We start from the raw sequence: 24,266 nt of genomic DNA, 5'->3' as shown, positions 1-24,266 counted from the left end.
CCGTAGGCACATAATTCACAGGTCACCATCTCCCAGAAAATAATGCAGGGTAAAAAGAAAAATATATACTGTGCGGGACCGTTCACTTACAATTTAGTGGACAAAGCCCCGTAAGCTCATAATTCACAGGTCACCATCTCCCAGAAAAGAATAAAGAGAGATAAAAACTGGGCATAGACGTTAACTTTTAGCTTAAAGGACAACATCCCGTAAGATTCACTATATACTGCTCACCATTTCCCAGAATATAATTAGATCTGGAGGGAAAGAGAAAGAGAAATAATCTATATACACTCTAAAATTGAAGTGCTAATTTAGCTATCAGAGAGCGTGTATAGTGACTGCACTTTGGAGAACTGAATTATCCGAGAAAAATCAGCACTTCGAAGTCCAGTCACTATACACGCTCTTTAAGAGCTCAATTAGCTCTTCGTTTTTAGAGTGTACTGGGCGTGACCGTTCACCTACAATTTAAGGGACAGAGCCCTGTATGTACATAATTCACAGGTCACCATCTCCCAGAAAAGAATAAAGAGAGAAAAAGAAAATATATATATATATACTGGGCATGACCGTTCACTTTCAGTTTAAAGGACAACATCCCGTACATTCACTATTTACTGCTTACCATGTCCCAGAATATAATTAGATCTGGAGGGAAAGAGAAAGAGAAAAGATCTATATACACTCAAAAATGAAGAGATAATTTAGCTATGAAAGAGTGTGTATAGTAACTGCACTTTGGAGAGCTGAATTATCCGAGAAAAATCAGCACTTCGAACTGCAGTCACTATACACGCTCTTTAAGAGCTTAATTAGCTCTTCGTTTTTAGAGTGTACCGGGCGTGACCGTTCACCTACAATTTAAGGGACAAAGCCCTGTAGGCACATAATTCACAGGTCACCATCTCCCAGAAAATAATGCAGGGTAAAAAGAAAAATATATACTGTGCGTGACCGTTCACTTACAATTTAGTGGACAAAGCCCCGTAAGCTCATAATTCACAGGTCACCATCTCCCAGAAAAGAATAAAGAGAGATAAAAACTGGGCATAGACGTTAACTTTTAGCTTAAAGGACAACATCCCGTAAGATTCACTATATACTGCTCACCATTTCCCAGAATATAATTAGATCTGGAGGGAAAGAGAAAGAGAAAAGATCTATATACACTCAAAAATGAAGAGATAATTTAGCTATGAAAGAGTGTGTATAGTAACTGCACTTTGGAGAGCTGAATTATCCGAGAAAAATCAGCACTTTGAACTGCAGTCACTATACACGCTCTTTAAGACCTTAATTAGCTCTTCGTTTTTAGAGTGTACCGGCGTGACCGTTCACCTACAATTTAAGGGACAAAGCCCTGTAGGCACATAATTCACAGGTCACCATCTCCCAGAAAAGAATAAAGAGAGAGAAAGAGATATATATATATACTGGGCATGACCGTTCACCTAAGTTTAAAGGACAACATCCCCGTAGGCTCGTAATACACAGATCAACTTGTCCCAGAGAGGAATAAAGAGACAACGAGGGTAGAGACAGACAAAAAAGAACTACATACTGGGCGTGACCGTTCACCTACAATTTAAGGGACAGCGCCCCGTAGGCACATAATTCACAGGTCACCATCTCCCAGAAAATAATGCAGGGTAAAAAGAAAAATATATACTGTGCGTGACCGTTTACTTACAATTTAGTGGACAAAGCCCCGTAAGCTCATAATTCACAGGTCACCATCTCCCAGAAAAGAATAAAGAGAGATAAAAACTGGGCATGGACGTTAACTTTTAGTTTAAAGGACAAAATCCCGTAAGATTCACTATATACTTTTTACTATGTCCCAGAATATAATTAGATATGGAGGGAAAGAGAATGAGAAATAATCTATATACACTCAAGAAATGTAGAGCAGTTTTAGTTATCAGAGAGCGTGTATAGTGACTGCACTTTGGAGAACTGAATTATCCGAGAAAAATCAGCACTTCAAAGTCCAGTAACTATACACGCTCTTTACGAGCTTAATTAGCTCTTCGTTTTTTAGAGTGTATCGGGCGTGACCGTTCAAATACAATTTAAGGGACAAAGCCCCGTAGGCTCATAATTCACAGGTCACCATCTCCCAGAAAAGAATAAAGAGAGAGAAAGAGAGATATATACTGGGCATGGACGTTAACTTTTAGCTTAAAGGACAACATCCCGTAAGATTCACTATATACTGCTCACCATTTCCCAGAATATAATTAGATCTGGAGGGAAAGAGAAAGAGAAAAGATCTATATACACTCAAAAATGAAGAGCTAATTTAGCTATGAAAGAGTGTGTATAGTGACTGCACTTTGGAGAGCTGAATTATCCGAGAAAAATCAGCACTTCGAACTGCAGTCACTATACACGCTTTTTAAGAGCTTAATTAGCTCTTCGTTTTTAGAGTGTACCGGGCGTGACCGTTCACCTACAATTTAAGGGACAAAGCCCTGTAGGCACATAATTCACAGGTCACCATCTCCCAGAAAAGAATAAAGAGAGAGAAAGAGATATATATATATACTGGGCATGACCGTTCACCTAAGTTTAAAGGACAACATCCCCGTAGGCTCATAATATACAGATCAACTTGTCCCAGAGAGGAATAAAGAGACAACGAGGGTAGAGACAGACAAAAAAGAACTACATACTGGGCGTGACCGTTCGCCTACAATTTAAGGGACAGCGCCCTGTAGGCACATAATTCACAGGTCACCATCTCCCAGAAAATAATGCAGGGTAAAAAGAAAAATATATACTGTGCGTGACCGTTTACTTACAATTTAGTGGACAAAGCCCCGTAAGCTCATAATTCACAGGTCACCATCTCCCAGAAAAGAACAAAGAGAGATAAAAACTTCGCATGGACGTTAACTTTTAGTTTAAAGGACAAAATCCCGTAAGATTCACTATATACTTTTTACTATGTCCCAGAATATAATTAGATATGGAGGGAAAGAGAATGAGAAATAATCTATATACACTCAAGAAATGTAGAGCAATTTTAGTTATCAGAGAGCGTGTAAAGTGACTGCACTTTGGAGAACTGAATTATCCGAGAAAAATCAGCACTTCAAAGTCCAGTAACTATACACGCTCTTTACGAGCTTAATTAGCTCTTCGTTTTTTAGAGTGTATCGGGCGTGACTGTTCAAATACAATTTAAGGGACAAAGCCCCGTAGGCTCATAATTCACAGGTCACCATCTCCCAGAAAAGAATAAAGAGAGAGAAAGAGAGATATATACTGGGCATGGACGTTAACTTTAAGCTTAAAGGACAACATCCCGTAAGATTCATTATATACTGCTCACCATTTCCCAGAATATAATTAGATCTGGAGGGAAAGAGAAAGAGAAATAATCTATATACACTCTAAAATTGAAGTGCTAATTTAGCTATCAGAGAGCGTGTATAGTGACTGCACTTTGGAGAACTGAATTATCCGAGAAAAATCAGCACGTCAAAGTGCAGTCACTTTTCATGCTCTTTACGAGCTTAATTAGCTCTTCGTTTTTTAGAGTGTACCGGGCGTGACCGTTCACCTACAATTTAAGGGACAAAGCCCCGTAGGCTCATAATTCACAGGTCACCATCTCCCAGAAAAGAATAGAGAGATATATATACTGGGCATGATCATTCACTTTTAGTTTAAAGGACAACATCCCGTACATTCACTATTTACTGCTTTCCATGTCCCAGAATATAATTAGATCTGGAGGGAAAGAGAAAGAGAAAAGATCTATATACACTCAAATATGAAGATCTAATTTAGCTATGAAAGAGTATGTATGTATAGTGACTGCACTTTGGAGAGCTGAATTATCCGAGAAAAATCAGCACTTCGAACTCCAGTCACTATACACGCTCTTTAAGAGCTTAATTAGCTCTTCGTAGCTCTTCGTTTTTAGAGTGTACTTGGCGTGACCGTTCACCTACAATTTAAGGGACAACGCCCCGTAGGCATATAATTCACAAGTCAGCATCTCCCAAAAAACAATGGAGAGAGAGAGAGAGATATATTAACTGGGCGTATACCGTTCACTTACAATGCAAGGGACAACATCCTCGTAGGTTCATAATACACATATCAACATGTCCCAGTCAGGAATAAAGAGATAGAGAAAGAGAAAAGGAACTATATACCGGGCGTGACCGTTCACCTACAATTTAAGGGACAGCGCCCCGTAGGCACATAATTTACAGGTCACCATCTCCCAGAAAAGAATAAAGAGAGAGAAAGGGAGACAAAAAACTGAGCATGGACGTAAATTTTAGTTTAAAGGACAAAATCCCGTAAGATTCACTATTTAATGCTCACTATGTCCCAGAACATAATTAGATCTGGAGGGAAAGAGAAATAATCTATATACACTCTAAAAATGAAGAGCAATTTTAGTTATCAGAGAGCGTGTATAGTGAGTGCACTTTGGAGAACTGAATTATCCGAGAAAAATCAGCTCTTCAAAGTCCAGTCACTATACACGCTCTTTAAGAGCTTAATTAGCTCTTCGTAGCTCTTCGGTTTTTAGAGTGTACCGGGCGTGACCGTTCACCTACAATTTAAGGGACAGCGCTCCGTAGGCACATAATTCACAGGTCACCATCTCCCAGAAAATAATGCAAGGAAAAGGAAAAATATATAGTGGGCTTGACCGTTCACCTACAATTTAGTGGACAAAGCCCCGTAAGCTCATAATTCACAGGTCACCATTTCCCAGAAAAGAATAAAGAGAGAGAAAGATAGGTAAAAACTGGGCATGGACGTTAACTTTTAGTTTAAAGGACAACATCCCGTAAGATTCACTATATACTGCTCACTATGTCCCAGAATATAATTAGATATGGAGGGAAAGAGAAAGAGAAATAATCTGTATACACTCTAAAAATGAAGAGCAAATTTAGTTATCAGAGAGCGTGTATAGTGACTGCACTTTGGAGAACTGAATTATCCGAGAAAATCAGCACTTCAAAGTCCAGTCACTATACACGCTCTTTAAGAGCTTAATTAGCTCTTCGTAGCTCTTCGTTTTTAGAGTGTACCTGGCGTGACCGTTCACCTACAATTTAAGGGACAACGCTCCGTAGGCACATAATTCACAGGTCACTATCTCCAAAAAAGAATGGAGAGACAAAGAGATCTATTAACTGGACGCAATCGTTCACTTACAATGAAGGGACAACATCCCCGTATGTTCAGAATCCGTAGGTCACCATGTCCTAGACAGGAATAAAGACACAACGAGTGGAGAGGATCTAAACCCCTCAAAAAAAGTTCTGCAACCCAAGTTTGAGTGCTAATAAATTTCTTCGTGAGCCATCACCATATGTAAAAGTTGTAACATTAGAAAGTATGATTATTCCTCTTTACAATCATGTGTCATTTGTAATGCTTGTGTTATCATGAAATACACAGACATGATAAATATGCAGCAATGTCAAAAATGAAATGTTGCAAAATTCGTTGCCATTTCATGTTTGAGTTCTGCAACTCAACTGCAAGTTTGAGTGCCAATAAATTTCTTAATGTGCCATCATCATGTGTAAAAGTGATATCTTTAGAAAGCATGATTATTCTCCTTTACAATCATGTGTCATTTGTAATGCTAGTGTTATCATGAAATACACAGACATGATAATACGCAGCAATGTTAGAAATGAAATGTTGCAAAATGCGTCGTTTCCAATAGCGAATTTCCAATTGTTTCGAGGATGGACCGAGTGCATTCACTGTCACCGGCCGGCCTGCATGGTGGAAATTCTATAGAAATGGAGACTCTTGTTAGAAATCAATGCCTTTGCAACATTTCACTTCTGACTTTTCTCAATGTTCATGGTGACTGCATATTCCATGATAACATAATCACAGCAAATGGCATGTCATTGTAAAGAGGAATAATTCAGCTTTCCAATGAAACCAGTTTTATCTTTTATACTTCATCAACCAAACAGATATCATCCCCCAAAACTCAGTTGCAAAACTTTTTTTGAGGGGTTTATATACTGAGCGTGACCGTTCACTGACGATGTAAGGGACAACACCCCCGTAAGCTCATAATTCACAGGTCACCATCTCCCAGAAAAGAATAAAGAGAGAGAAAGATAGATAAAAACTGGGCATGAACGTTAACTTTTAGTTTAAAGGACAAAATCCCGTAAGATTCACTATAGACTGCTCACTATGTCCCAGAATATAATTAGATATGGAGGGAAAGAGAAAGAGAAATAATCTATATACACTCTAAAAATGAAGTGCTAATTTAGCTATCAGAGAGCGTGTATAGTGACTGCACTTTGGAGAACTGAATTATCCGAGAAAAATCAGCACGTCAAAGTGCAGTCACTTTTCATGCTCTTTACGAGCTTAATTAGCTCTTCGTTTTTTTAGAGTGTACCGGGCGTGACCGTTCACCTACAATTTAAGGGACAAAGCCCCGTAGGCTCATAATTCACAGGTCACCATCTCCCAGAAAAGAATAGAGAGAAAGATATATATACTGGGCATGACCGTTCACTTTTAGTTTAAAGGACAACATCCCGTACATTCACTATTTACTGCTTACCATGTCCCAGAATGTAATTAGATCTGGAGGGAAGAGAGAAAAGATCTATATACACTCAAAAATGAAGAGATAATTTAGCTATTAAAGAGTGTGTATAGTGACTGCACTTTGGAGAACTGAATTATCCAAGAAAAATCAGCACTTCGAAGTCCAGTCACTATACACGCTCTTTAAGAGCTTAATTAGCTCTTCGTTTTTAGAGTGTACCGGGCGTAACCGTTCACTTACAAAGCAAGGGACAACATCCCCGTAGGTTCATGATACACAGATCAACATGTCCCAGACAGGAATAAAGAGACAACGAGGGTAGAGGAGAAAAAGGACTATATACTGGGCGTGACCGTTCACCTACAATTTAAGGGACAAAGCCCCGTAAGCTCATAATTCACAGGCAGGCGCGCCGGAACACTTTCAGTTTTTGGGGGGCAAAATCCCGAAGGGGGCACAATATATTTGACAGCGTGAGATACCGAAGCGATCGTGCGGGAGAGGGGGTTGTAAGGACTTTGTGTAAAAATAGAGTATAAAAGTTGCGTTTCTAAGAGAATTCAAAAATAAATTTCTTGAGAATTAAACATAGAATTCACTACGAAAGACTATACTCAGAATTTATGAGAACCTATAAAATCTACGCGCAAAATGTGGTTTTTGTGTCTGATCAATTAAATTACGTAATACGCTAATATTGACTCAAAATACCAGAAATTTTTCAGCATTATCCTTTCAGAAATATTATTTATGAACATTTACATACACGGACGACGCGAGAGAGCACAATTATCATAAGTTTCAAGGAGTGTATTAAGCAGAAGAAGCGTAACAACAGAAACAACATACATTCTAATGAATGTCTTTTCAAATTCAAAATGTCATACTGTTCTGACGTGGCAGACGTCGATAAGCACTTATATCCCCACTTTATGCAAATCATTTCTGAACTGAGCATTGGAGATAGTCAGTCCCTGATTATCCATGCATAGGCAAAACGTTTCATATTCTGTAACTGGAGGAAAATTTAAACTTTTCTGAAAATTTATAACATTACTCGATTTATGTGTTTCCTTTGGCATGTTTTGTATGGCTGGGAAGCACTTTTGGATGACCCCTTCAAAATCTTCTTTTTTCTTTACATATTTTCTGGGGAAAATGTGACCATAACTAGGAAATGATGAATATCAAATTCCAGGAAATATTCATTAGTAAATAATCATGAATTAACAAACTACGGCAGTTAATAATGTACATTATTTAGAAGAAAACAATTACATTCCAATAGCAAATATGGTTGTCGGAACACCAAGTGGAGTTTTCGAAAAAGTGGATAGAGGAAGAAGTGAAATTGATAGGAGGAAGTGGACAGTTAATAGTCGAGTAATTTTTTGTTCAAATGAGCGTAGTCCTGATAAAGACAGTAAACCAGAAAAGGTCGAAGACTTGAAGAGGCTTGATTAGTTGATAGATGAGTACTCCATTCGCCGACTCAAGCTAGCATCTTCTCATTTATCCAATAAGCAACTACTCAAGCCTCATATAACTCTTTAAACTTTTCAGTTTTACAGCTATTTTCCGATTCCATATATATGTTGCTCGAGTAACTAGCGTTCACGCGCGTTAGTGATATCGGGTCCGGGGAGCATTTCATGAAAGGACTTGTCGGACGTTTTATCCGCCAAGTCCTGTTTTATCCGACAGTTGCTATGGTAACAATGCTTCTCAACCAATCAGAATATAGGAGACGAAAGTTGTCAGATCTGACAATTTGTCAGACGAAAATATTGATGAAACACCACCCCGGTCTGAGCGTTTCTGGGCGACCGCGCGTTTGTTAGCCGACACAGCATTGGTGAACCACTTTCAATTTGCCATTCGGTTTTAGTCTGAAATGTATTCATTAAAAGGTTACACGTTATCACACTGTAATAAGATGGAAAAGGCGCTTATCAAAGGTATGTTTCACAGAGGGACATATTCGTCAAAAGACATAAGGCTTATACTATGATGTGTAATTGCCCCGTCAGGGGCGAAATTTTTTCATTTTTGACAATGGAAATGACAATTCTTAGGCAGGAAAGTGCCTTCATCGTTTACTTTTGTCCTTAAATAATATGATTTTGTTACTTTTAGGGGGGCACATTGGGGGGGCAAAATCTCGTTTTGCCCCCCCCCAAAATTTTCGTTGGGGGGGCAAGTGCCCCCCTGCCCCCCCCCGCTTCCGGCGCCCTTGTTCACAGGTCACCATCTCCCAGAAAAGAATAAAGAGAGAGAGAGAGAGATATATACTGGGCATAGACGTTAACTTCTAGTTTAAAGGGCGAAATTCCGTAAGATTCACTTTATACTGCTCACTATGTCCCAGAATATAATTAGATCTGGAGGGAAAGAGAAATAATCTATATACACTCTAAAAATGAAGAGCTAATTTAGCTATCAGAGTGCGTGTATAGTGACTGCATTTTGGAGAGCTGAATTATCTGAGAAAAATCAGCACTTCAAAGTGCAGTCACTATTCATGCTCTTTACGAGCTTAATTAGCTCTTCGTTTTTTAGAGTGTACCTTGCGTGACCGTTCACCTACACTTCAAGGGAAAACACCCCGTGGGCACATAATTCACAGGTCACCATTTCCCAGAAAAAAAGTCGAGAGAGAAAGATATCTACATACTGGGCGTGACCGTTCACCTACAATTTAATGGACAAGTTGTTGGACAGCACTCCGTATGATCATAATTCACAGGTCACCATCTCCTCGACAAGAATTAAAGAGACAAAGAGGTAGAAAAGGAGCGAGAAAGAGGAAGATATTAGGGCATGACTGTTCAGTATTTATGTGACAAGGCCCCATAGGCTCCTCATTCACATAGCACCATCTCCAAGACAAGAATTAAAAAAGAGGATGACAAGAAAGCATCATGCTGGGCAGGTGGATATTTGTCAAATTCATATGCAATTCATATTCAGTGCAATTTGTATGGAGCGTGGGAGTAAGGTGGCTTAGCGTTCACACTTTTTAAAATCCTTTTCAATATGCATATTTACTAATTGATAAACAAACTACTCGAAGAAAGGTCGAAGAATGCTCATAATGTGAAAGTGTAATTTTATGAGCATTTTAATCATTAGCGTTTAATATTAGATTGAAAATTTACGAGCTTTCTCCGACATTTCTTTTATTATTTTATTGCTTATGTTCTTTGACAGAGAACATATTTCATCATATATAATACATATACATATGTATATCATACTTCTTTTATATAGATTTTTGTCAAAGATCGATGAATGCCTCTGCCGAGAATCGAACCCGGGAGTTGATTTTTTTTTACATATTAATGCCTTAACTAACAGACCATAAACACAGATTAGAATCCCGACGGTGGCTTTGTTTAAGTCGTGACAATATTGCTCCCAAAAAGGTGTTTAAATGCCAGGTATAGATGAATTGATAATAAGGTAGGGAATTGTTATTCTCTTGATTGCTTTCTGATATAATTATGTAAGTTAACAAAAAATAACCAAATAGAATATTGAATTAGCCATTCAATATTAACATTAGTCAACCGAAAAAAAATGTTGCTTCAATGATGTTTGTACAGTATAAGTATTATAAGAGGAGATTCCAGGATCTTCACTTTTATGACTTTCATTCGGAGGCACAGTAAAAAATGAAGTGATATCATGATATCCATGCTTATAGTTTATGAGCAATAAAGGTATAAAACAGTTTAAACATACATCCGGAAAGAGTTCAATAAAATGCATTTATTGATATCAAGCGTAGTCCAAATATGATATATCTCTCATAAGTTTTTCAACATATTTGTTCCAGCTTTTGAATTCACACATCTTAAAGAAATGAATGTGGATTGAATAAGGTCACAAGAACTGTCTATAACCCGAATTACCGGCGTACGGTAGGGGTGCATGCACTCTAAAAAATGAAGTGCTAATTTAGCTCTTAAAGAGCGTGTATAGTGACTGCACTTCGGAGTGCTGATTTGTCTAGTTCAAATTTGCACTAGTCAAATCAGCACTCCGAAGTGCAGTCACTATACACGCTCTTTAAGAGCTAAATTACCACTTCATTTTTTAGAGTGTGGGGACCATGCCCCCACCTAAAAAATAAATAAATAAAAACAGTTTCAAGTCCACGTTTAAAATGGAATGTGGGAAGTGTGAAATACATGTCTGAATAGTATGTTAAAATCTATCACAAAATTAGATTTTTTTTAATTTAAGGAGTCATTTTCTTTGAAAGCTTTGCGCTTTACCTCATGTCTGGCCCCTTATTTATTTCATTTCATACATTTTTTGGCTCGTTACGCCACTGACCATAATGCAAGCAATTCATAATCACATTGCTTTTGGTTAGTCATTGTAATCAATGTATTAATAATGGATGAAGTAAAGTTATGCAAAAAGTAATTTAAAAAAGATTTAGATGGAAATTCTATTCCTCTATTTAATAAAGAGCACGATAAACGTAGGAAACAAAAATCTATGTGAGCCTATGTACAGTTTTAATGGTAATAAATAAGCAGATTTGCCTATGAAATTCAATTTAATAAAAACAATTCTTTTTTATTATTAGATAAAATGAGAGGATTTCCTTGTAGGAAGGTGAATTATTGGAAAGAATAAGATTCATTGCATGAAAGCACGGTAAGCATGGTAAGACATTGGATGAAGAGGTTTTTGCATAAAACTAGCAAAATAATAAATCATGTCATAAATATTTCAATGGACAAGACTTATACGGCGTACAAGGGTAAAAAATGCTGATTTTCTTCTTTATGGTGTGACAAAGACATCTCGTAAATCTGATTTGCAAATAAACTTGATTTGAGTGCAGTAAAATTAAGAAGATGCCAAGAACGCTGAAAGTAAGTTTGGAGCACTTCGATGGGCTGATCTTTATATCTCAGTCACATTTGCTCTACGGCTGCTTTATTCATTTTTTTGCATTCATACAACCTATATGTAGCTTTTACAAAACTGTTAAAATGGCTGTTTTTTACCCGCCATACTGCCGCCGTAGGGCAAATGTGACTGAGGTATAACTGAAGTATCGGGAAAACACCATTAACCAGAATTTAAGAAATATTACAAATAATCTGATCAATCACAAGATAGATTGAAAATACCTCGAAACTGGTGTCCATTATACAACGCATTTTTTTTTGTATTGAGTAGTTTTTATTGACAACTTCAATTCATACATGTATACAAAATAAAATATATATAACAAATAGAACTTTGAAACATAATATTTTCATGAATGTTACAATAAAACACAATGTCAGACATCTTCCAATACATAATTATAAATAACATTGATGATAATTATATGCATCAAGAAGAAACTTCTACAGAAAATTCCAACATATTGATTTTTTTTCCAGTGTCAAATAAAAAACATAAGAGAAATTTTCCAAATACAAAAATAAATAAATCATTAATAAAACCTAAACGAATTGAAGCCATCAGCATATATATATTTGATTTTCAAAATCGATCAAGCAAATATGCCAATGCCATCAATCGTAAACATGTGTCTCACGTTCGACAGGGTCCTGGTCGGGACGTAAACAAGGGGAAACGGAGGCATTTCCCCATCAGATAACGAAACACTGGAGAAAAGGATAGAAAGAGTGTGGTAAAACAGGACTAAGAGAAGAAAAAGGGTAATATGAGGATTTTTTGTTTGCAAATTAATAAAATGCGTCGATGAGACTTCTCTCAAAATTTAATCAATTGAAAACATACAAGTTCAGTTACTTTTATGTTCTCTCTATCAATATTTTTTTCCCAGCATTGACTACTTATTTCGACAACATATTTAACAAAAACACGCTCACTTCAGACGCTTGTAGAAGCACAATAGCTCTGGACGGTAAGGAATATTTATTTGCGGTAGATAATGTTGATATGAAATTGATGTGCTCAGAGATATCTCAGGCAGTTTATTCAACAAAATGTCCATTATATCAAATATTCATTTCTCCTCGCTTGCACATACTACACAATTGATACACCTTTTATTCAATGCCAATGCCATCAATCGTAAATATGTGTCCTACGTTGAACAGGGTGCTGGTCGGAGGGGGGGGGGGCAAGCAGAGACGTAACCATGGGGACACGGAGGCATCCTCCCCCCCCCCCTCCCCGTCAGCTAACGAAAACTGGAGAAAAGGAGAGAAAGAGTGTGGGAAAAGAGGACTAAGAAAAGGAAAAGGGTAATATGAGGATTTTTTTCTTTAGCAAATTAAATAAAATGCGTCGATGAGACTTCTCTTACAATTTAATCAATTGAAAACATACAGCAAGTTCAATTACTTCTGTGTTCGCTCATTCATTATTTTTTCCAGCTTTTACTTCTATTTACGGCAACCTATTTCACAAAAACAAGTTCACTTCAGAAGCTTGTAGAAGCACAAGTAAGGAATGAATGGTCTTATCTCGGGCAGTTTATTCAACAAAATGTCCATTAAATTACATATTCATTTTTCCTTGCTCGCTCGTACTACATATTAATTGATACTCCTTTTTTGAGGCAAATAAATGCGGAAATTTTTTGTAAAATAACACATATTCTTGATCAATGCTTGATTTATTTTGAAAGATAATTTATCAAGCTAGGTAGCCAAGTATGTGATATGATGTGATACTGGTGAATGCAAAGTTACATTAATACATTTCTTCTCTTTAAATCGTAATTATTTCTCCCTAAATCCCTATCATTCCATTTATGACATGTGATTAGGGATGCAATCCTATTGGCAAAATATACTGTATTATAAGATTTATTATTATGACAACGAAATCCCTCTTTTGTCTTCATTATCCTCGCTCGTTGACCTTTCTGATATGGTAGGTTCATGCGGCAAAGTTACCAACATCAATGTATATTTTTCTAGCTCGCCGCGCTCACTCGTATAACAGGATGTTCAGAGAGGCACATGAATTCGTTAAAAAAATATTGGGCGAGGTGATCGAAATCACGCCCGAGCAAAAGTAATAACGATCCAATGAAATATAATTTGATATCAATTTGGGGAAAACTGCTCCTAGCTCCCTTACACCAACCTTGTAATTGAGCACGCGAAGCGCTCAAGCCCGTTCTCCCCTGCCGTGACTGAAGGTACTAGACAAGGACAGGTATCGTCGTCATTGATACGTTACACAGCATTCACTGATTAAAGATTGTTATATTACGAATGTAGAACTAGGATTATGCCTATATACTTGCAATTTCATGCGCGTGTAAAGGGTGAGTCAAAGAATAAGGAGAGTAAGAGTGTTGTATTTTCTGGAAAGGAATGTGAATACACTGTGGACGAAATGTGGATGAAAAGGTGATTAATATATAAGTATGAATAAGAGGTTATAATAAAATATCATTTTTGTGAAAAGTGGATATGTTAGATGCAATAACGTCGTATGTTAATGATAATAATAATGGTGGCTACTTATATAGCGCACAGGTCCACCTTTCGGTGCTCATGGCGCTTCAAGGAAAATAAACAGAAAACACAACAGTAATAGAAAACAAACAAGAATAGAATTTCAATTTTCCTGAAAAAAACCCACAATACTAAACTGTTAATGGGAGATTAAATAAGTTTTTAGCTGGGACTTGAATGTTTCTGTAGATGAAATTTGACGTAATTGGATAGGCAGTTGATTCCATAGCTTTGGTCCTATAACAGAGAATGCATGGTCCCCCCATTTGTGTTTTGTTCTGGGTGTCTGGAGCAATAGGGCATCAGATGATGAGCGAAGACTACGTGAAGGCTGATATTTTGAGATAGAGCTGCTGAGATATGTGGGGAAGAGAGAATAAATTGAATGATGTATTAGTAAAAGAATTTTGAAGGTGATTCTTTTACCAACAGGCAGCCAATGTAGGGACTGGAGGATTGGTGAGATGGAGTCATACTTTTTAGTGTAAGTTAGGAGACGGGCAGCCGAGTTTTGAAGACGTTGAAGTTTTGTCAGGTCTTTTTGTGGGAGGTTAGAGAACAGTGAGTTTGAAAAATCTAAACGGGAGGAAATTAAAGCATTGATAAGTATCTCGGCTGCAGGTTTAGACAGTGACTTTCTGATGAAACTCAAATTACGTAGTTGATATCTGACATTTTGTTGGACTTGAGTGATATGGTTGCGAAAAGTCATTTCCTGATCAAATATAACCCCAAGATTACGGGCTGTTTTAGACGGAGTGATACAAGAGCTACCAAGATGGACATGACATGACTGAAAGTCAATTTTTCTAAGCATAAACTTCGATCCAAGTATTAAGAATTCTGATTTATCATCATTCAGTTTCAGGCAGTTAGATACAAGCCATGTCTTAAGGTCTTGTAGACATGCTTCAAGTTTTGCGATAGCAGAGTTCAATGCAGACATTGAAGGTTGAAAAGACAAGTAGAGTTGTATGTCGTCGGCATAACAATGGTATTTTATGCCATGTTTACGAAATATCTTGCTGATTGGTTGCATATAGAGGGAATAGAGCAGTGGACCTCCTACAGAGCCCTGGGGTACCCCAAACTTCAGAGTAGTTAAACCTGAGATAGAACTACCGATTCTAACATATTGAGATCGTTCTGATAGATAGGATATGAACCAAGCAAGGGCAGTCCCCTTGATACCTAATGAGTTCAGCCTTTCAATTAGGATAGTGTGATCTACTGTGTCAAATGCTGAACTCATATCAAGCATGAGTGCCGTAATGTTGCCATTATCCATTTCTCTATAAATAGTATCTGTTAAGTTAACTAGTAGTGTTTCTACACTATGACCAGGCTTGTACGCAGATTGATGTGGGTCAAGTAACTCATTATCTTGTAAATATGATGTTAGTTGTGAGAAAACAACTCTTTCCAGTAGTTTACCTAAAAAAGACAGGTTTGATATCGGGCGGTAATTTTTCAAACACTCTTGATCTAAGCCTGATTTTTTCAGCGTCGGATGGATGACAGCTTTTTTACAGACCTGTGGTACAACTCCCGAACTAAGACTTGTATTTACTATTCTAGTAATGACAGGCAACAGAACTGTAGAACATTTCTTAACCAAATCTGTTGGGATTGGGTCAAGTTCACATGATTTGTTTGGAGAATTTTTTATAAATACTTCCATCTCACTGATAGTGACAGTTCGAAATTCCCTCAATTCTGACTTAATTTCACTGACAGTGTCATTTGAGTGTAAGGCAGGAGTTAAAAGGCAATGCCGGATTGTTAGAATCTTATCTACAAAATACTGATCGAAGCAATTTGCAAGCTCAGCCTGATCACCATGAGTGAGATGTTCCGGTAAAGGAGATTTTTGTTTCCTGTTAAGCAAATCATTGGCAACTTTGTACAATTTTTGTTGTGTCTTTCACACAATCCTCAATCTTTTTCGAATGGTATTGTAACTTAGCATTCTTTATCAAAGTATTGACACGTTGCTTTTGTTCACGATATATCTGCTTGTGAATCTCCAACCTTGTGGACCTAAATCGTCTTTCAAATTGTCTTCGAATCAATTTTTCTTGAGTAATTTCTGGGGTGTACCAATCAGTATTGGGGTGAATTGTAACCTTCAGCTGCTTTTCAGGTGCCAACTTATCAAGAGCAGAGCTGAGTGAGGTATTATACATATCCACTTCTTCATCGACACCATTAACATGTAAACAACCTGATATAAGAGACTTAACATGGGTGTCATCTGCAAAGTCTTTCGGGTCAACAGATTTTAAATTTCATGTTGTTACTATTTTCTTCTGGTTGGCTTGTTTTGGAAGGCTTAATTCACACATCAGTGCTGAATGGTCAGATATACCTTCTACAACACAAATATTACAAAGGTTAACAGCATTCTCATTATGGGTCATGAGCAAATCTAAAACATGGCCACGGTTATGGGTTGGCTCATTAACATGTTGAACCATGTTACGTTGTAAAGAAAATATAGAAGGGAGTTTATGAGCGATTATGAAAAAAAGTGGTAATGAAGGAGAATAGAAGGATGAGATAAGAGGACGATGACAGCTAACGGGGAAAAGAGTCCGGATTAAAACCCTCATCTTATGTACAAGGTAATGTGCGAGTATTACGGAAAAAGGAGTGCGAGAAAGACAAAAGTTTATTGATATGCCAGGCTGACATGCAAATGATTCGGACGACATGGACGATGGGGGAAAGGAGAATCCTTGTCGAAATGGAGAGAAGGATACGGAACAAAAGAATCGGAATAATAAATGGATGTTAGTAGCAACAAACCTCTCTTTTGATGACACCGGAAACAATGAAGTCTTTAAAAGGTCAAGCGCTCACAAAATTTCACCCTTTTTTTATCTTGATTGGTTGTCCTGTAACTTTAAGGTCAAGTTTGCACCAGCATACGAGCTCTATAAGCCAGTTCACAGTTAGCTCATGATCAACTTTTCTCAAATGACCTTTGTGATTTTTCATTAGGATAAGCACTATCATTTTCAAATGTAGATGTTGCGAAAGCTTTACCGGTAGAGTATTCCAATTCTAAGAACAAAAGGCATTGTACAGACCAGGTGACTAGAATAGTATACATCAGGGATAAAGTTTGGAAATCTGTTTTATTGTCTGCCTTTGGCACAATTGACTATTGTTTAGGCTAATGTCAAATACCAGTGATTATGAAGGCTCCATTTATTACTCTTCAGCTTGGATGTGATAAAATGAATATTTTGAAAGGAATACATGAATAATCATCAAATCGCAAGTGCCTATGTCAGTGAATTTGTAAGCCACCTTCATGGTTTATCTCAAATGACCCCTTTCTGCTCGTGGGCAGTTTACAACCGTGAGCATGCTTATTCAGTTTTCTTTGATATCGGTGAACGAAATGGACTCTGAGGTAGATGGGCAAGAGAGAAGAGGACCCAGATATGCTAGATCTCTGATGTTAAACAAATTATACATACAAATGTTCTTGGCAACTTGAGGTTTGTATAACGTAGCAATAAATGAAATTGAAAATCAGAGCACTCTTCTTAATTAAGCTTTGTGAAATGCATGTACAGTTAATTTTTATTTTCGCAAGGTTTCCACATGGGAGAAATGTAAGAATCGCCAGAAAACATAGCAATGTGTAGAAATCAGACAGAGGTTTGAACATCATATTAAAAAAAAATGTTGTTAAAACTGCAAATTTCTGAACCTATGTATAAGTGGCTCGTAAAAAAGTCAAACTGTAATGTCTTCCAAGCGTTTTTTTTTTTCACTCTAAAAGGAAAATAAGCACTTACCTTTGATATCTGCATGTATAAACTGCTGGACCAATTGGTATAAATACAAATCAAAGATTTGAAATTTCAGTTGCAGAGGATACCTGGGTGCGTTTTGTGAATATTCCAAATGTCGGCTGTCATGGCTGTGCAAACTGTATGATACTGCTTGCAATGTTACATCTGCTTGAATTTCGATCATATTTCAACATTTTTCCTGAAATTGTAATAAACTCTTTCAGTGCATGTCGGCTGTCATGAATGTTGTGCAAGTTGTATGATACCGTTTGCAATCTTACATCTGCTTGAATCTCGATCATTTTCCGACACATTTCCTAAAACCTGGATAGTATCTTCCAGTGCCCCTCCTTGCTACAATTGATATTATATTCACATTTCTTGGACATTAACCATCTCTTCACTGCAAGGAACCATGTTCGTATAACACCAGAAGCCTGACCAGAAGGTTATAACCGGGCATCCGTTTCGTCCTTCCAGGAAACGTGTCCATTCGGTTGGCATGGATTTTGGCAGGGACATGGTTCTAACGACAAAAACTGGGTGTCTAGTACACCAAACATCAATTGTCTTTGCCATTCTTTGGCACAATGGGTCCTCGGTCCTATTATTCACTTAGGCCTATATCGTGCTTGAATGAGCGCAGCCTCTGAATGAGATTATCATGAGAATAGAAATACATCTCGAAAGACTTCAGGATTCGATGCCATGTAATGAACTTCATGCATTATTTTCACCCTAAAAGCAGGAGGGGGATTGGGTTGTAATTATGATTATTATTTGTATTTTTTATTATTATTACTGATACTACTTTTATTATTACTATCATTTTTATAGTCAGGTCGCCATCAGTCTGTGTCTTACGCCGAGCGCAGAAATATCCTGCAATCGCAATATCTATTATGTGACATTCCTCACCTTCTTTCTTCGAGGGGAAGTTCACCCCAACAGATATTTCCATTGAATTGAAATAGGAAAAATTGAATGAATAACACTAAAAAATAAAAATTTCATCTGAATCGGATGTGGAATAATAACGTTATGATATTTCAAACTTCTCTTAATTTCCAAAAACACATGTGTTACATCCTCGTCGATGTGCAATAATTATTCATCATTAGTCTTATGAACAGATGATCTTTTTTAGTTGCTAAGAGAAATCCTTCAATATTACTCCAGTAATGAATAACTACTGGGTGAATTTTATTTGAAAAAACCCCCAAAAACCTCAATGAAGGCATAATACCTTCCAATATAGTGATAAGTCTTCTAATTAGTGTTTGGGGGAGATAATTGGGTTTTTTTTATCCTGCACTTAACATATTTAATAGCCTTATTATTCAAGAATAGGTTCTCTTTTGAAGCGGGCATAACTGAAACCATACAACGCATAATATATTTTCTCTTAATTTTCTCGAAATTTATTACCCATTAATTTTTCATTTCAAATCGTTGATCATTTTTTCGAATCCTTTTTATAGTTCTGAAAATGATGCCAAATATACCATTCTGCCTTTGTCTTTGGCGTACTTCAATGTGAACTTGCGCAAAGTAGAGTTACTTCGAGTGGACTAAAAACATTTACATATTCCATTTCTCCTTAAGCTTTTTGAAATGATACCGAAAGATGACCCTTTTTCAGGTATTAGAAACTAATTAAAAATGAAGTAATATTTGTCTTATTCAACTAGCCGTATAAAGACACAAAACATGCAAAATACCGACTCAAGGACTTGTGGTTTTTTTTCTTTATGCATACCGAAAATTTTAATATGTACATTTCAGTTGAAAAAATTGATCCACACACAGATCTATTTCTAGATCGCAAGCAACTTTCACACAAAATCGATTTTATGGTGCAATCTTTAATTCTAAATGACAATAGATTCAAACCAAGAAAATAAATATTTTTCATGTTTACAAAAATCTTCAAATTTCAAATAAATCACGTCCAGTATATCTTTGATTTTTTTGTATAAGAAAGAGATATATTTGAATTATACATGCTATATAAGTATACCTATTACATAATTATGGTTTTACAAAGGTTCTTAGATATGATTTGTGAACACCTATAGCTCCCAAATTGCGGTAGTGACAATGAGTACTCTCAAAACAAATATTTTTGGTAAATTGCCTATTCGTCTACTGCCAACTGGTCCACTCACCACATGGTCTACTTTCATTTAGTCTAATGTCATTCCGTCCATCAAAATTTCGTCTTACAACCATTTGGTCCAATCATCACTTTGTCTAATCACCATTTCGTCTCATAACCAGTTGGTCTAATATCCATTTCATTCTTATTCATCTTGCACAATATTTAGTCCAATTAGACCAAATGGTATATGGACAAAATGGTTATCGGACCAACTGGTTATTAGACGGGATGGCATTAGACTAAATGAAAGTAAACCATATGGTGAGTGGATGAACTGATGGTAGACGTGTTGGCAATTGGAAGAATTGACATTAGACGAATTGGAAACAAACCATACTTTTTTGCGACTTCCCTTAATATCGTGTATTATATTTAGCAAACAATTATTTTATAATACAGCTTCAACTTTGAATGAATTAGGTTTCGTCTCTTTCTGTTTTCGATGTGGTGACGGATTAACATTTTTTTCTGCTTCAGTCACATAAACGAGACTGACTTCTAACCGACAGATGGTATGTCATTAGACATAATGTTATAGAGTTTCTTCGAGCTGGGGTCGGCGCGCTGGTGTGACTGTAACAATAAGGGAGAGGGGAGGGGGGGAAGGAGGAGGCAAACTAAAAGACCGATATCGTGTCCCTGTATTGAGTAAGATATGTTAAATGGATCATTCTGATTTTAGGATTTTGAAGGTGTTTTTTTTACCTGACTGCTATCATAAAGCTATAAATATTTGTAAGTCAGCATTCAGAAGACCAACCGTACGTCATAATATTCGTTCTGTGTAGTAGTAAAGGGGAACTAAAAATAAAGTCTCTTAATATTTATGATCTGTATTATTTTTCTACTGCATTAATTGGTTTCTTTTATTTCCAGAATAAACTACCTCTTAATATCCATAAAATGTTTACCCTTAATCACCGAAAACATAATCACAATACTCGTTTTAAAGATTCATTCCACCTATGGCCAGTTAAAACAAAATAACGTAATGAAATGTTTAAGACATAATTTCCCTGTGATTTGGAACTCCACCCCTAAAGATGTAATTGAAAGCAAGTCTGTTAGGTCATTAAAAAAAGATTGAAGCAGTTCCTATATCTTAAATATGTATAGTTATTTTTGTCTTGTAGATTGACACATTTTTATGTTTTTTTTTCATGTTTATATATCATGTTTAATTCTTTATCTTATTGTTTCTCTATACCATGTCATGTTATTAATGTTTTGGGAACTGCGCTTACACAAGGCTTTATTTATGCAGTTCCCCATTTCATTTAAATTTTTACTCTTGCTTGTAAATATATTTTTCTCATACCTTGCTTAATAATTATTTTTATCGAGAATGAAATAAATGCAAATTGAATTGAATTGAATTGAATAAAGCCACTGAGCTTGTTGGTACTTTGTATCGACCGTAGGTCGCTTGACTGAGAGATTGAGCCTGCTCTCACTCATAAAATGCAGCGATCGAAAATGTTATCAATTATATACATACACATTTTCATATTCAATTCGGTTTTCTTTAAAAATACTCATCAAAAAGTCCGGATATGAGTTCACAATAAAAAAACAGAAAATGAATATATTACATGCAGTGACCATTATTCAACAAATTGCACAAAGAAAATATACATATAACATTGTAACAAAAAGGTGAAATCGAATGAGCAGATGTGTATGATGAAACAGATTTAATTTAAAAAAGAATAGACAGGCAAATACATGAGGAGAAGGAAAGAGGAACAAGTTTGGCAAGAGTAACCATGAGAAAGGGTGATAAAAGAGAGGGGGATGTAAAAGAAAGAGGAAATAATGGATGGAGGGGGAAAACGTATAAGTAAACAATGAATTACAAATATTACACAAATTTTTGACATATGGTATTATGATTGCAATCAAGAAGTAGAAATAAAAAAGAAAGTGACATGACGGCGATCATAAAAGACGGGAGAATGAGAAAGAGCAAGAGAGAAGGAGAGAGAGAAAGAGAAAGGTCAGACAGAAACTGGAAAAATGGACATCATATCTATTAATCATAGGTTACATAAGGCATTACATAGAAAAAAGATAAGCATCTATTGTAAATACATGAATATGATACAATTTCTTTGATTGATTATGTTTACAAGTCTTTACTCTTTATGCTTTATGATCTCCATTAAAGGGTGGAGAAAAATATATATATTACAAAGTGCCAGATAAAGGTATAAAAGATAATGTTTACGCTAACAATAGCCAGACGAACAAGCGGGTAATATCAAGACATATACGAATATTAAAATCTGATTATAATAAACTTGTCAAGCTGCAAGAAAGTTTACATTTTGAATGATTTTCGTGATTATAATGAAGCAAAATGTTTAGAATGGAAAGAATAGCCAAAAATTTCTCTTCAAAGAGGGTTGTGAGCGGGATACATGGGACATGTAGAAAAGGGTAAATTCGAGGATGGTAATGACGATGAAAAAGATGGGGGTGGTGACTGGGGATGATGATGACAACTATGGAACTAAAGAAGAAGCAGGAAGATGAGAAGAAGAAAAGAAAAAAAGGAGAAGAAGACGATGAAGAAGGAGGAGAAGAAGAAGTCGTAGTAGTAGTAGTAGTACTAGTAGTAGTAGTAGTATAGAAGAAGAAGAAGAAAAAGAAAAGAAGAACAACAACAGCCAGAAAAACAATAACCAGAACATTAACAATAATAACAGCAACAATAACTAGAAAGTTTAAATATACTGGAACTCACTCAAAGATAATTATGAGAATGAAAAGTACCGAGATACAATAAAGAAATGTTTGACATTAAGAAAATCTGCATTGTCGGATGTGTCTCATCACCGTGACGCATTCTCGTCTGAACTGAACGTTGACGAAACTATAGATGAATGGATTGATAACCTGGTTGAGGTTGATCGCCAGTAGAGATAGGTAGAATATGTTATATCTGACTGGATCAGTCCCGATCCACGTGAATTTTATGCTTGGGTAGTAGTCCCAAATTTTGGTTGGAATCCAGGTAAGGAAAAATGCGACAGTGATCGTGAAGATCATCACGGTTGTCTTGTTGTTGGTCCGGACAACCGGAACTGGCGCGGCTGCCTTTCCTCGAGATTGTACTGGATTCGCCCTGATGGGTGGAGATAGTTGGTTGCCTTGTGATGGACCTTGTCCTATATGAAGCTCCACAGTATGATGATTACTACTCCCTACACTTGCATTTCTTGAAGACCCTGTCCCCTTTCCTGCAGACTCTGCATTATCTTTTGTGTAGTCGTCCTTTGCCATGGTTGCTTGACTTGTTGTTGGTCTATCAGATTTTCCTTGGTCTGATGCTTCCCAAGCCTCCGATGGCATCACGGAAACCTGGTTGAGCAGAACCTTGCGAGAGACACTGTTGATCCCACCAAGCTTCAGGGCTCGCACCCTTGCCTGACGACGCACAGCAATCCAGATCAGAACATAGAGAACCGTGATAACAGTGAGGCAGCTGTAAAAGAGTACATCGTTCAGGTATGTTAAAGTCTTTGTATAGACCATGTGGTCTGTGTAATAAGTACATCTTGACACAGGACCAGTATATACGATTCCTGTTAATGCCACCGAAGGTATGGCTGAAACTGCTGCTAAAATGACGCTTACTGACACGATGACAACTGCCTGCTTGGGGGACACTCGTTTCTTCATTGGTTTACAAACTGCAATAAAACGATCAACAGTGATGATTGTCGTCAAGAAAACGCCGATATAAGTGTTCCAAAATACAACGAAGTGCATCAACTTACACAAGGCGTCGTTTGTAAACTGAGAGGTTACATACGAATATATTTTCATAGGGAAACTTAGGCAAACGACGAAATCAACAACGGCAAGTCCAAGGATGAATACATCTGTTCCGGTCTTGCGTTTCTTCTTGCAGTAGACGATAATGATGAGACCATTTCCAGGAATCCCAAGTATCATGGAGATGCTTCGAATCAACACAGCAAGAATGTATCTTAGGGCCAACATGTTGAAAACTGAGTAGGCCCTATATCAATCAAGTCAGTGTCAAAATTGGTTGCAACGATGGCTAATGAGAGTATTTTTATTTGTAGGAACAGGATATGAACACCAATTTTGATGATGGCATCAATATATCCTTGTAGAAATTAGTTCTGCATCTGTAGAAAAAAATATACAGCATAAAAAGTGGCTCACTGACACCTTAAGCTGGACCCGAATAATCCAGAATTTGCCCCCTATAGTAT

The 24,266-nt window shown here is 36.8% G+C and overlaps 1 protein-coding gene across 1 annotated transcript; it reads right to left on the bottom strand.

The window, feature by feature from the left end:
• Nucleotides 1-22,821: 22,821 nt before the first annotated feature.
• LOC121422400 (annetocin receptor-like) lies at nt 22,822-24,027 on the bottom strand. Its single transcript, XM_041617412.1, has one exon. It carries the CDS (start codon nt 24,025-24,027, stop codon nt 22,822-22,824), a length of 1,206 nt encoding a protein of 401 aa, XP_041473346.1.
• Between the last annotated feature and the right edge of the window lie 239 nt (nt 24,028-24,266).

The sequence above is a fragment of the Lytechinus variegatus genome, chromosome 10, assembly GCF_018143015.1.
Source record: "Lytechinus variegatus isolate NC3 chromosome 10, Lvar_3.0, whole genome shotgun sequence".
NCBI classification, from domain to species: Eukaryota; Metazoa; Echinodermata; class Echinoidea; order Temnopleuroida; family Toxopneustidae; genus Lytechinus; species Lytechinus variegatus.
The sequence above is the reverse complement of the archived record's forward strand: the minus strand, read 5'-3'. Positions and strand labels throughout refer to the sequence as shown.